Below are 15,603 nucleotides of genomic sequence, written 5' to 3'. Positions count from 1 at the left end.
CTGAACACCCGTGATCTTTGATCCCTCAGACGACACTGCATCAAGAACCACCACTCAACAATAGCTGATTTAACCACATGGGTGAGGAATTACTTTGGCAATCCTTTGTCAAGCACTACAATACAGAGTCACATGCACAAATGCCACTTAAAATTGGACTGTGTTAAAAAGAAGCCTCATGTTAACCATTTCAGAGGCGGCATCGACTTTTCTGGGCTCGGAGGCATCTAGAATGGACCATCACACAATGGAAATGTGTATTGTGGTCAGATGAATCAGTATTCCAGGTGTTTTTTGGAAAAAATGAACGCTGTGTGCTCCGGAGCAAAGACGAAAAGGACCATCCAGACTGTTATCAGCAACAAGTCTAAAAAAGCCAGGGTCTGTCATGGTATTGGGCTGTGTCAGTGCCCTTGGCAAAGATTATTTACACTTCTGTGATGGCATCATTAATGCAGAAAAGTACATTAAGATCTTAGAGCAACATATGCTGCCTTCAAGACCTCATCTTTTCCAGGGACGTCCATGCAACAAGACAATGCATAACCACATGCTGCACACATTACAAAGGCATGGCTGCGGAGGAAGAGGGTACGGGTACTGAACTGGCCTGCCTGCAGTCCTGACCTGTCCCCATTAGAGAATGTGTGGAGAATTTTGAAACAAAAAATGCAACAACGACGACCCCGTACTGTTGCACATCTTAAGATGTGTTTGCAGGAAGAATGGGATAAAATAAAACCTGAAACACTACAACACTGGCAACTATTAGAGATACTGATCTAGTAAGTAATAAACTTGCAATGTCATGTACATATTCATACTAATTATACTGGTAATAGTTTATATTTGTACTATTACTTTACTTGTAATTTGACTTACCATAGAAATCACTGCAGCTCCTGCTCCAGCCAGGGCACACACAAACAGATAGAAGGTCATATCCACCTGAAAAAAGAACCAGTATTTTACTCACCAAAACATTACATTATCATTCAACGCTTAAGTAATATATAAATATTTCAAATTAAAACTTACATCGCCTGATTCACACAGTTTGAAGAACTTTTCAGTTCCTGCACACACCTTCTTTTCTTCACCAATAGTTACAACACCTACAATCCACAACAGAGATAACATAATGAGTAATCTCCCTACAAAAATACTAAAACATTTGTAGTTTATATGTACATGTTATTTCAAATACTTTATTTAACTTTTGTGAACATTTTAAATATATTGTTTATTAGGGTGTATTCAGTCAAGTGGTTTTGTATTCTTTATTTAAAAATTACCAAGGTCAAAATGGATATTTGTCACCCAAACCAACATACCAAATGGTTGCAGATAAAAAAATGATATAAATGATTCACTGGCAAATATGTGGTATTGAGGATTACACTATGCCCTGTGTATGTTTCTTCACTAAACATGCCAGCAAGAGTTGCTTTTGCAATGTTAATAAGGGGGATTCACATATGACCCTCCCTCTCTCAGACATGGCCAGTTGTTTCTGTTCGGTGCTCTGCCAGGCCATCCTTGAAAAAAGGATCTCAAACTCTACACATTTGATAGCTACAATTACATAAATTATTAACAAATATTAACCCTTTTTTAACTCTCATTTTAGCATTCAAAGTACTTAAAGTAAGCACAGCTTTGTGGTTGCTCATTTCACAGCACCCTTCTTAACTTGCCCTAAGGAGGCAGATCCAGGTAGGCCAAATCAGCTGCAACTTAAATAGTCTACAGCTTTAGTAAATTATATGCTAATTTTAGACTCACTGTTAAAAGAAGCCAATACAATATTTATTGTATTTTGTGCTGAATTAGGTTGCCTTTGTCTTAAATGTTTTATTAAAAGTAAGTCTGGAGAGAGGGAAAACCCTTTTTCATGGCACTGTATCTTTTGGAGTTGCCTTTTAATAAGTGTAATAAGCTCTATTCTAATACTCTTTATTAAAGAGACAAGCATGTTTTAATAATAATAATAATAATAATTATTATTATTATTATCATTATTATTGGATTGATATATGACCTTATGTCTTAATGGGACATAAAAGTGTCTTTTAATACAGTCAGACATTAAGTAAGCACACAATTTTATCTGTTTACCAAACTGGCGTGGGTCCAAACACAGATTTCCTCCCTCCAGCACAGTGTTGTTTTTGCAGATGGTCCAGATGTTAAAGTACATAAAAACGGGCAAAGCAGTAAAGGCTGTAACTCCCAACCAGGCCAACGTAAATATATAAGTCAGCATGATGAACTGAAAAAAGTGGAATTGACATTCTTAGAAAAACAGCAGGTAGCCAAAATCCACTGTGGCATTTCAAATGTGGGGCTAAAAACTTACCCATGCACTAACACAGCGACCACAAACAGTAATCTTAAAATCTCCATACAGATCTTTAATGGCTCCACTGGTGAAAAAGCCCTCCACCATCAGCAGGATTCCATAGACAAAGAAAGCCGAGGCAATTCCATAGATTACGTACTTGATGATGTCAATGCTGCAGTCACAAAAATAGACTCAGAGTTTAATAGCTGCAGAATGGAGAAATTAAGTATTTATATATACACATTTGTCTTTATTTATTTGCTTTATTTACAGTATTTTAATACTTAATGTAATAAAACTGTCAAATATTTTAACTGGAAATATACTGACCCAAACAGTGATGAACAAATCAAACACATCTTTAAAAATGTTTATTAAAAATGATCAGTACAATGTATAAAATACTAATAAAATCAAATGTAAAATCAGCTGTAACATCCCGGCCTGCAAGCCTACATCAATCAGCAGAGGTAGGCATTGGTTGACTTTTGAGTAGTTTTCTGAGAACTACACTACCCAGCCTTTTTTTCTAAGTTAAACCTGTAGTCACTTAGGTCACTACAAAAACCTAGTGATGTCCTTTGGGTTGATAAATGCCTCAGCTGTCTCCCAGCAGTTAATTAATAAGGTCTTTAGGGAGGCCTCTAATCGATACTTGTTCATCTACCTAGATGACATACTCATCTATTGCAGAACAGAACAGTGGATGAACATAAATCCATATCAGGCATGTCCTCCAGCTACAACTAGATAATTACCTTTATTGAAAAAACACAGTTTCATTAAAACTCACTGTTTTTTTCTTGAGTTTGTAGTGTTAAGGGGAATATTATGGATAAACCAGGCCAACAAAAAGCCAGTTTAGACCCTGACAAAGGCATGGCTGCAGAAGAAGAGAGTGCGGGTACTGGACTGGCCTGCCTGCAGTCCTAACTTGCCTGCAGTCCTAACTTGGTTTGGGTTTGTAGTTATACCAATGCATTAGTAGTTCTATCATTACTTTTATCAATACCTTTTTACAAGAATACAAAAAAAACTAATGAAACATTAACTCCAGACAAAAAAACAATGTCCATGTTTTTTTTTAAAAGTACATGTACACCTATTCACCCAAGTACATAAACACATTATATAATGAACTAACAAAAAATTTGGCTGCGTAACAAAATAAAGTAATTAGACTGGTTTGGATTAGTTGCTTACATGGTAAAGACATCCACTGTGTCTCCTGGTGCCCTGATCACCTCAAAGTACTTCTGCAAGATTGAAACGGTGCCAGTCAGAGCTTCATGACCACAGCCACAGAACAGGCCCACACCGGCATAGAGCAGGATGGTGGCAATCAGTGATGGGTACGGAATCCCACGCAAACACTTCAGACAGCACTCCATACATCCTGGGAACCAAATAAAAAGGAAGTAGATTGATTACATGAATTCATTCAAGTGACATTTTGTACATGAGCCTAAAATGTTATAGTTTTTAGGTGCTAATGTTGAGCCAGGGACTTCTTGCTTCCATAGGAGCAGCTAAGCCTTTGGTGATGTCAAGTTTAAATAACTGAGCACTGTGTTTTTGTGGTTGTTGTTTTAGATCTTACCATGTGGACAAAGCATTAAGTGATGGTGTGTTTGTGTTGTTCCATCTACTTAAAATAGTATGGGTGTATTCAGACCAGCCCTGTTTATATGGACAAATAGAAGTCACCTACTACAGTCAACAATTACTACTACAGAATTAGGTGGCCCTGCCACAGAGTTTTACCACATTATGGAATGTTCCAAAATAATAAGAAAATATGATGTATGTATAGCATATTTTTAGCCCAACATATTCTAAGAAAATTAATAGCTTTACTTTTATTATCATTTATTTATTTTTATTGTTTTTAATGTTTTATTTATTATGGATAAGAAGCATTGTCTTGCTAAAATAACAATGGACATCCCCATCAAGCTGTCACCTTGATGGCAGCATAAGTTTCTCTAAAATCCCAATATATGCCTCTGCATCAATGGTGCCCTCACACATATGCATGTCACCCATGCCATGGGCAATGATGCATCCCCACCCCATGACAGATGTTGAAAAAAAGCTGAACCATTAACTCATCTGACCACAGCACACATTTCCACTGTCTTTTGGACCTTCTTAGATGAGTTTGGGCCCAGAGAACTTAAAGGTATTTCTGCATTGAACTCATTTATGGTTTTTACTTTGTGTAACAGAGTCCAATGTTGAATTTCTTTTATGTCTATGTTTGTTTGTGATTTAAATGGCTTTTGTCGTTCTGTCTGTATATCTGTCCACCTAAGCTAGAGAACAATACAGTTTTTCCTCATTTTATACATCCAAAAATACAACTATGCACACAATTCTAAAAACTTTAACCTCATGTGTCAACAACCTGACTTCAAACGGCTAAACTCTAAACACAATTCCATTTGTTCTCAGTCAAATATCATTCTAATCACTGTTTGGCAAAACCAAACATTATTTAGCACATTTTGGTCACCTAGAAACACTGGCCGTCAAAATTCTACACACTAATTACAAGTTAGTCTCACTCATGTTGCACTATATATCTGTGTGTGTGTGTGTGTGTGTGTTGCTTGGGTCAACACACTTCCACCATGTATGTAATTGAATGTGTAATATGACCCCATGAAGCCAAAACATACAAACACAGTTTTAATGATTTTGAATAAATCATGACAGTATCTATTTGATGGGCTGTAATAGATAAGCATATTATAGCTGAGTATTGTTTTGGTGGAATGAATTAGTTTTGAGAAGAGAAAACATTGTGCTATGTTTTAAATGTGTTAAATGTATTTTGCAAAAGATTTGTACATTAAAACAAAGCAGTTAACTCTTTGTGAATTTGAAGTTTTGATCACAAAATTGAGCCACTGATTCTGGTGATGTGTTTAAAGGTTTGGGGAAAACTGTAATATCAGTTTGTGTGTGTGTGTGTGTGTGTGTGTGTGTGAGAGAGAGAGAGAGAGAGCGAGAGCGAGAGAGAGACTGTTTGTCTGTCTTACTGCTGTATTTACATTTACTCACCAGTTTTTCTGTCTGTTACCACAGTCTGTTTCCTACATGTTATATGTAGATTGTAAACTACTGTACTGCATAATTTGTTACATAAAAATGGTCCTGCTCATTCTGTTTGGTGCAATTGTTGCTAGAATAGAACTAATAGCTGCTGAGGGAAAAGTAACCACATCATTATTATGTTAAAAACCTTCAGCCTTTATGTGGAAACATCCGGCCCCCTTTTTTCCCCTCCATTCAAGGCATCTTCAATTGTTTTGTTATTTCCTTTTTACACACACACACACACACACACACACACACACACACACACACAGAGAGTATGCAAAACTGAACTGGAAGTGCACAATGGGTAAACATGCTCAGCTGCAAAGTGGTATGCTTGCAAAAATGGTCACAACCGCTGAAGATCATAAACTGCTAAAATTGGTTGTCTTTGGCTTGAATACAAACTTAAGTTCCAAACTGCCTCTAGAGAAGCAAGTTCAGTTATATAACAGTTGATTAGATGCTTTATGGATTTGGTTTCTCTTGCTGACAAAACTGAAATAAAATGTGAATAGCTTTTACAGAGCACTGACCACAAAGCCTGTTTATAATTGTAAGTAATTACCACCTACTGTGACCCAAAGCACTGACAGTTTGTGGGTGTATACTGCAAAATGTTATATAACAAATAAAAAAATAAATAATAGAAAAGCTTTCTGTAATGAAACAGTTTATATTTAGTTTATATATATATATACAGATATATATATATATATATATATATATATATATATATATATATATATATATATATAGTTTAGTATATACAATAATACATGCAAATGTGGACATAAGTATATACTGCTGCCAGTGGATAAAAAGCAGTCTGATGTTTCATTTATAATTTAGTGACAGGCACATGTAAACACACACACACACACACACACACACACACACAGTATCATACATTATTAATGCGTACTGAGTTTGTGTTCAGTGGGTAGTTAGGACAGATGTTTTACACTGCTTTTTTTAGACAAGCTGGCTTTAATGCCAACACAAAAATGTGATTTTAGCTCTTCTTGGCTCTTCATTGGCTCATCTTACCTAGTAACACTGAGTAAAAAGCCATATAGTACTCACTTTTGTTAAAGTAAGTACTATAATCACAAACATTATTTTAGTTTGTCTATAACTTAAGTTGTTGACATCATACTTGACCTTATTATTTAAACTTTACAATGAGTGCTGATTAATTTAAGAGTATTTGGGCATGAGTTTTTGGAACATGCCAAAAAGGCTTACTGTATTTCATTTGTCCCTGAATGTAAGCAATAGAGTGGGTAATGCCCTTCTATACACTGGTGCCCTGTCTAGAGTTTTCCTGCCTTGCGTCCAGTGTACCTAGGACAAAGAGGTTATAAAGACTTTTTTTAATTAATACTGATAAATCTTTCTCCAGTGAGAGTCAGATAGAAGAGGTTCTGGGCTCTAGGAAACAAATTTTTTGTTGCTCAACGTGGATAGAGGCTCTTTTGGCAGCAAGGGAAGAGGTCTTGGGAGCCAGCTAGGACTTCTAGGAGCCGGCAGGGACTGATTACGGGTCTGGAACTGCTAGCTCTTTTGGGAAACTGGTTGGGCTAGTGAGTTCTGAGACTGGCAAAAGAGCAGGGAAACTGCATGTTACATGCTGGAAGACTAGCTAAAACCACCAAACAAGCAGGGGACTGAGCCAGGGGATTGTCTGGAACATGCAAAGTAGTCAGATGATTGGCTGGAAACAGCAAAGGAGTTAGGGGGCCAGCTGGGACTGAAAACAGTAATGGAGAGTAATGGAAGCAACATCTTTGGGACCACCACAAGAGCAGGAAAATTGGATGTAACAGGCTATGCAGCTGGGGGACTGTCTGGAAGTGGCAAAGGAGCTGGTGAACTGGCTGGAACCAGCAAAGGAGCCTGGGGAACTCCTGGAACCATCAAACAAGCCAGAGGACCAGCTGAAACTAAAAGCAGTGATGGTGGACAGGCTGAAACTGGTAAGGGGGTGTTGAAAGTGGTGATGGTATAAAAACAGAAGCCAGAAGCCATAGAAGCCAGATACTGCTTTGGGAGAGAGTCAAAGACCTGTACATAGCCGGGAAAGCAATGTCTTTAGCTGGAACTAGAAGTGGGGCAGTGTCCTCATCAGAAACTGAAATCTGTGCGATTTAGGTACTGAGAACTTAGGTACTCTACATAAAGAAGTTGTAAACTGGAGTTTCTTGCCATCAAGCTGGCTCTAGAGTAGTGGTATCAATGGCTTGATGTGGCTGGAACCTCTCTAGTGTTCCAACTGGAACCCCAGTTACAATGAAAATCCACCCATCTCTAAGTAGAGAGGATCATCCACAGACAGAATACTAAATGGTAAAACATGCTATCTCACGCTCTTGAGTTCTTATATAAGCTCTGCCATCAGCCAGCCAGGCACCTATAAAGGGGTACAATGGCTGAAAAAGGGTTTCTCGTCGCTGGGGCAATTGCTGCCTCTATGCATCAACAGGGTAACTTCCAAATCTTGCCTTGTGAATGAAGCACCAGCCTATGCTGTGAGAACTCTTGTTAACAGTACAGGGGGTGGCTCCAGTATCTGGTGGGCTGGAAGGGATATGGCTCAGACCAGCTCTCATTGGTCCCCTCCTAAAAGAGGAATTCCATAATTGTTGTCTGGATCATCCAGCTGTCAGCATTCTGCCAGATGTTCTATAATCACTTTAGAAGCAGTTCCTAGGATGTAGACTTCTGCACAACCATGCCACTGACAATCACCTGAATTCTAACAATACTAACTGTCCATCACATAGCATAGCATCTACTCCTTGTTTTACTTGCATTTTTGTAATTCCAGTTTTACTTTGTAATCCTAATTCTTGGTAGTATCAATGATTTGTTTTTTTTATTATTTAGCAGTGTTGGGTTCAAGTGTCTTTAAATACATATTTACTTACAGTCATGATAGCATTAGTGGTTAGCATATCACTCTGGTTATAGTGTGTCAACAAATGCAACAGTGAACACACTGAGTGCATTTAGTGGGGGTTAGGAAAAACACAGAGATTTAACACACACAGCAAGGTCCATCATAACATGGTTTGACAGGTTTGGGGTGAAGGAACTCCAGTGACCTGTACAGAGTCATGATCCAAATACTGTTGGGTTTAATTGGAACATTGATTGTGAGCCAGGATTTCTCATCAAATATCAGTGCCTGGCCTCACAAATGCTTTTACAAAACATTAATAGCACAATAAAAACAATAAAAGCTGTTATAACTGCAAATAAGGCATAAGGTACTTTATTATAATGCTCATGTTTCTGAAGCAGAATGACCAACAAGCTTGTGGGTTAGTGCTCACATACTTTTGGTCTCATTGTGTATACTGTATGTTAACTATAAAATATTTAAATATGGTTATACACCAGTGAGGCATAACATTATGACCACCTTGCTAATATTATGTTGGTTCCGCATGACCCTGGCCGCCCATTACCCTGTCGCCGGTTTACCACTGTTCCTTCCTTGGACCACTTTTGATAGATATTGACCACTGTAGGCCGGGAACGCCCCACAAGAGCTGCAGTTTTGGAGATGCTCTGACCCAGTCGTCTAGTCATCACAATTCGGCCCTTGTCAAACTCGCTCAAATCCTTACGCTTGTCCATTTTTCCTGCTTCTAACACATCAACTTTGGGATAAAATGTTCACTTGCTGCCTAATATATACCACCCACTAACAGGTGCCGTGATGAAGAGATAATAAGTGTTATTCACTTCACCTGTCAGTGGTCATAATGGTCAGTGTATATATCACTATATCAGTGTATATATCACTTTTATAATCTTAGACTGAGGTTAAAAATGAACACTGATGCTTCCATAATGCTATCTAACCTCTCCAACCCCCTCCAAACTTGCCCCTGACCCTGAACCCATCTGTCAGTCTGACACCTCTTTACCCCCAACTCATTTGCACTATTTACAAATGTTAAGTTCAGTTCCTTCAGACTATGTCTTTAGATTTGTTTAACAATAAAACATACTAAACATACAGTATACCTAAATAAACCTAAATAAATTGTCTAGGTCATCTGATTCATACAGGGAATCTTTTGGTAAAATTCAAAAAGCCCCTTTGTACTCCTGTTGAATTTGTGTGTGGTCAAGGCAATGGAAAACAGGTCGATTGATTAAGGACATTTTTAAACCCAAGGCAAAGTTCATAACCATTAAACTAGAATATAAGATAAAAGGTGTGCCAAATCATAAAAAGGTAATAAATACAAAAATAAAAAAGTATTATACGTATAATAATAATAACACATATAATAATAATAATAATAATAATAATAATTATTATTATTATTATTATTATTATACCATAAAGTAATAGTACCATAGGAAAAGACTATTTTATACTGAATAACAAATTTAGTTTTCAGAAACAAACCACACTATTTTTTAAAAGATAGTAAAATGTAACCGCATAACGTGTACACTTTTCTATTTACACATTTTTATTGAGATGTTCAGAAGAGCAGAATTAAAGCTTCCGTTGTTTGCCTTCCCAGGGGCACTCTCCATGACCCACTTATAGTGTGTCAACAAATGCAACAGTGAACGCACTGAGTGCATTTAGTGGGGGTTAGGGAAAACACAGAGATTTCCTCCTCCAGTGCTCTCTATGACTGCTGTCTCACCACAGTCCTGACCCATAAATCTAATCAAATTAAACTACTGATCTGATCTGAACCAGGTCAACACAACCTCTCTCGCTATGATATACAGTGTATCACAAAAGTGAGTACACCCCTCACATTTCTGCAAATATTTTATTATATCTTTTCATGGGACAACACTATAGAAATAAAACTTGGATATAACTTAGAGTAGTCAGTGTACAGCTTGTATAGCAGTGTAGATTTACTGTCTTCTGAAAATAACTCAACACACAGCCATTAATGTCTAAATGGCTGGCAACATAAGTGAGTACACCCCACAGTGAACATGTCCAAATTGTGCCCAAAGTGTCAATATTTTGTGTGACCACCATTATTATCCAGCACTGCCTTAACCCTCCTGGGCATGGAATTCACCAGAGCTGCACAGGTTGCTACTGGAATCCTCTTCCACTCCTCCATGATGACATCACGGAGCTGGTGGATGTTAGACACCTTGAACTCCTCCACCTTCCACTTGAGGATGCGCCACAGGTGCTCAATTGGGTTTAGTCCATCACCTTTACCTTCAGCTTCCTCAGCAAGGCAGTTGTCATCTTGGAGGTTGTGTTTGGGGTCGTTATCCTGTTGGAAAACTGCCATGAGGCCCAGTTTTCGAAGGGAGGGGATCATGCTCTGTTTCAGAATGTCACAGTACATGTTGGAATTCATGTTTCCCTCAATGAACTGCAGCTCCCCAGTGCCAGCAACACTCATGCAGCCCAAGACCATGATGCTACCACCACCATGCTTGACTGTAGGCAAGATACAGTTGTCTTGGTACTTCTCACCAGAGCGCCGCCACACATGCTGGACACCATCTGAGCCAAACAAGTTTATCTTGGTCTCGTCAAACCACAGGGCATTCCAGTAATCCATGTTCTTGGACTGCTTGTCTTCAGCAAACTGTTTGCGGGCTTTCTTGTGCGTCAGCTTCCTTCTGGGATGACGACCATGCAGACCGAGTTGATGCAGTGTGCGGCGTATGGTCTGAGCACTGACAGGCTGACCTCCCACATCTTCAACCTCTGCAGCAATGCTGGCAGCACTCATGTGTCTATTTTTTAAAGCCAACCTCTGGATATGACGCCGAACACGTGGACTCGACTTCTTTGGTCGACCCTGGCGAAGCCTGTTCCGAGTGGAACCTGTCCTGGAAAACCGCTGTATGACCTTGGCCACCATGCTGTAGCTCAGTTTCAGGGTGTTAGCAATCTTCTTATAGCCCAGGCCATCTTTGTGGAGAGCAACAATTCTATTTCTCACATCCTCAGAGAGTTCTTTGCCATGAGGTGCCATGTTGAATATCCAGTGGCCAGTATGAGAGAATTGTACCCAAAACACCAAATTTAAGAGCCCTGCTCCCCATTTACACCTGGGACCTTGACACATGACACCAGGGAGGGACAACGACACATTTGGGCACAATTTGGACATGTTCACTGTGGGGTGTACTCACTTATGTTGCCAGCTATTTAGACATTAATGGCTGTGTGTTGAGTTATTTTCAGAAGACAGTAAATCTACACTGCTATACAAGCTGTACACTGACTACTCTAAGTTATATCCAAGTTTCATGTCTATAGTGTTGTCCCATGAAAAGATATAATGAAATATTTGCAGAAATGTGAGGGGTGTACTCACTTTTGTGATACACTGTATATGCAACTACAGCAGATTTACACTCAGAATTAATAATAACTTCCCTGCACCGGTTGGTATATATGTTATATATGTTTTTTGTGGCTTTGTTAAAATATTTCAGGTGAAATTATGCAATTATTTGCAATATTTTCTCAGCAAAGGCCTTTTCTTTTCATCTTTATTCTGAAGGCCCTTTTGGTTCCAGGAACATTACCTTCAGTTGCAGACACTGACTACTTTAACTTAAAAATTTGGTGAAGATAGTATAGCCACAAGTTGAAGGGGTATGGGGGGCAACTCTATGACCCATAATTTTAAAATAATATGTCTGACAAATTTATCATCACAGGTCCACAGACTTTTGAAAATATAATTTATTTGTTTCCATGTGTGGGTGTGCACAAGTAAAGGTCTATAGAGTCTCAGTAGTTTAAAAAAATGTAAAGGTCTTGCACAACTAGTCCACCATCTGAGTGGGGCCACATTAGGTTGGTGTTAAACAAAAGCCAGAACAATAAGGCTTTCTTCTTACACACTAATAATAGTCAGATCTGAGCCACAAAGACAACTGGCAGAACCACAGAGGTCCTGTGTGTGCATGTCTGTGTGTATGTGAGTGCGTTTATAAGTGTGTTTGTGGGGACTGTGAACAGAACAATATCAAAAAGGCAACGAAAACCACAAAAAGCAATGTGTAAATGTGCTTAATTAATACAAGTGTGTGTGTGTGTGTGTGATGCCTGTGTATTGAGCATAATTGTTTTATTATTATTATTATTATTATTATTATTAGATATTATTGTTATCCGATAGTCTTATTCTTCTTATTATCATTATTGCATTAGGCAATTCCCACCACACACTCTCATTCACTTCTATTCCTTTTTGCACCTGCCAAAAACCTCTTTTCATTACCCTACAACTACCAATATTCATGTACACCTTCAGTGCAGTGCAACAGGCTCTAATCATCAGCCATGATCCACACTTCCCTATTTCTTGTTCTTTTCATCCCTCAGTCCCACACCCATTCATTTTCATCCATGCCTACGCTTTACAGTTTCATTGTCCTGACAGCCACCAAACTGCACGTAAGTCCTTTACTGCAGGTTAACAAGATCTAATCCACAACCAATACTGAATTGCCCTTTCTATATCTCCCTTTTTAGCCCTCCTCAAATCAATCTTCATATACCTTAGCAACCACCTAAGAAAACCTTAACAACCAATGAGTACACCTTGGCAACCTCCTAGCAACACATTAGAAATAATCTTGCACACAATCACCTATATAAGCAAAAATATTCACAACCTGACCAAATGCATGCTTGTACACACAAAATCAGATAACTCACCAAAGGTATTCAACCTACTACATACATACATTTTTCTGTTAAAGTCAAGTGACTGACATTAAAGCATCTTAACCCTAAAGAAAGTGACTCAAAAGTTATTCTCTAATCTAATAAGTAATGCTATCTTTGGAATTCTAAGCATTATGTTAAACCTCTTGCAAAGAACCTAGTGGTGGTTTTTAGGTTTGGTAAGCATATAGTCTCTGACATTCTAAATATTCTTAACCTAAAATAATAATGTAAAATAAGACCATAGTTTGTAAACTGACTCTGGGGTTATATCAACAAATATCAGGACTCATTATAAAACATTTAAAGATATCTAGAATAACAAAAAGTACAGTTTTAATGAGGCTGCTAGCTATTAAAAATGTTAAAAGACTCTTTGTAACCCCAGAGTAAGTCAAAAACATCACTTATAGAATAAGATAAAAGGACATTACACACACACACTCATAAATAAAGGAGGAGAAGAGGCACTGTTGTGGCCATGTAATGACCTAATGTTCTGTAACGCAATAAAGATAAGTGCTAATGAAATGCCCATTCTCTCACGATGCTGTTTTATTTTTTATCCTTCCTTCCTTCTGCTTCCTGTCTGCTGTGAGCAATTTGTAATTTGTCATTTTTAATAAATTGTACAGTGGTGGTTGATATGAAGAGGAGCTAGGCAATGTGATTTTTGAAACATTTGTTAGCTGCTGCATAAAATTTTTCTGCTGCTTTAGTGCAGTAATGTTATGGCAAGAAGTTACAAGATGTAATTTTCTAAAAAATTATAAATGTACTTAACCAACCTCTAATGCAAAACCCCAAATGCACTTAACAGAATGATCTTGGATTTGTAATGGATGAAGCAGTAATCAGAGCGCTAACTCTCATATTTGGTTCTAGGCCATTTCAGCAAAGAGAACAATCTGGGGTCAGTTTTTTAGTTTTTTTCTTTCTTTTATTTAAGCACATTTTTATTGGCAAAATATATTTCTACTTACTATGTTTATCCATATGAGTATAGTTTTAGTGCCAGAATCCCAAATATGGCTCTACTGGAAGTATAATGCACTAAGCTAAATATATATCACATTATACTCATGTGTAACAGGTAAAACACATTTACAATTTTATAATATAATGTAACTTTTGGTTAAGACTTGATTCCAGTGTATGAATTACTTTAAGTATTGAAATAATGCAGGTAAAAATGTGCCCTGTCCCTTTTAGTTTTTGATCCATGCATGATCCCAGACCGTGGGATTGTCACTGGAGCTTTGACCTCTTCCAAAAACAGAACCTCTCATCCAATTAAAACTACTTATCAGACAAATAGTAATAAGGTTGTATAGTCATAAACTGTATCTTGATCAGAAGTTTAAAATAGTATAGGACCATATTCTTCTCACACGGCATACTTATGCAGTAAAACAGTGATACACATTGTTTATGTAAAACCAGACATTTGTAAATTTCTAAAGGGCTCGCAGATTTATTAAGATTTGATAATACCATGTTATTCATACTGTCTATGTACTATGTGTAATTTATACTGCAGTAACCATTTACTTGCACACATGACATACATGGCTACTGTCATGGCAACAGGCTGTTCTACCATCCTGCTTATTATGCGCTGCCTTTAAACTGAAGGAAGAAAAAAACAGCATGCACATGAAGAGCCACCATGGGGATGAAAAAAGGAGGAGGAGGAGTAGGAGGCAAACAAGCACAATTTTAGTATCTATTCTACACAATTTCAAAGAAAAACTGGCCAATAAATTCTGTACAATTCTGAAAATATTTTACAGCCCTGTCATAAACATGCCCATATAGGGCTGTGTTCACTGTCTGGTATTTTGGTATTATAAACATCAAGCTTTGAGCGTCACACAAAGACTAGTAGTGGGAAAATGAATATATAGGCGACGCCTGCATTTAAAAGGAAGGTGGATAGGACTGAAATGTGCAGCAAACAAAGGCAAGCCCCTCAGAGCCTTTATACATACACATGCACAGCATTCACTGCCTGTACACACCCCTTTACTAATTCATCAGTCAATCATGCCTTCTCTGTCAGAAATTGATTTTTTTAGCCATTATTTATGAGCAGTGTAATTTCTTATAAAGCAATTTCTAGTTTTTAGGGCAAAAGAAATTACACATACATCATTTTAATTATTTTGCAGGTGATAAATGAAGGCAGATTTTTTTTGCTTTTTTGATATTCCTGTAACCTAATTCTGTAATTCATCAGACACAATAGAGAGGGTATGCAGGAAATTAGTCACGAAAGTAAACAACAACAACACAAAAATATATTGATGACTGATGAATAAATGGTTTAATAAAGGGAAAAAAATGGCATTCCTTTACCTTTCTGGCTCTGTCCTTCATCCATGTCCTCTTCCATTTTATTGTTTTTTTCCTGATTTTTTGGAGACTCTGTAGTGATATGTTGGTGCGAAAA

At 37.7% G+C, this 15,603-nt stretch overlaps 1 protein-coding gene across 1 annotated transcript in view; it reads right to left on the bottom strand.

Annotated features, from left to right (window-relative positions):
* gpm6aa (glycoprotein M6Aa) overlaps positions 1–15,603 on the bottom strand; it is a 27,488-nt gene extending 11,885 nt beyond the window's left edge. Inside the window, exons 1-6 of the mRNA XM_063000523.1 lie at positions 15,510–15,603; positions 3,548–3,740; positions 2,360–2,516; positions 2,119–2,272; positions 1,039–1,115; positions 883–948 (exon numbers count right to left, since the gene is read on the bottom strand). Of these exons, the coding sequence (XP_062856593.1) occupies positions 883–948; positions 1,039–1,115; positions 2,119–2,272; positions 2,360–2,516; positions 3,548–3,740; positions 15,510–15,546 (684 nt within the window). The 5' untranslated portion in view covers positions 15,547–15,603. The remainder of the gene's footprint in view (positions 1–882; positions 949–1,038; positions 1,116–2,118; positions 2,273–2,359; positions 2,517–3,547; positions 3,741–15,509) is intronic.

This window comes from Trichomycterus rosablanca, chromosome 8, assembly GCF_030014385.1.
Source record: "Trichomycterus rosablanca isolate fTriRos1 chromosome 8, fTriRos1.hap1, whole genome shotgun sequence".
Classification (NCBI taxonomy): Eukaryota; Metazoa; Chordata; class Actinopteri; order Siluriformes; family Trichomycteridae; genus Trichomycterus; species Trichomycterus rosablanca.
The sequence above is the reverse complement of the archived record's forward strand: the minus strand, read 5'-3'. Positions and strand labels throughout refer to the sequence as shown.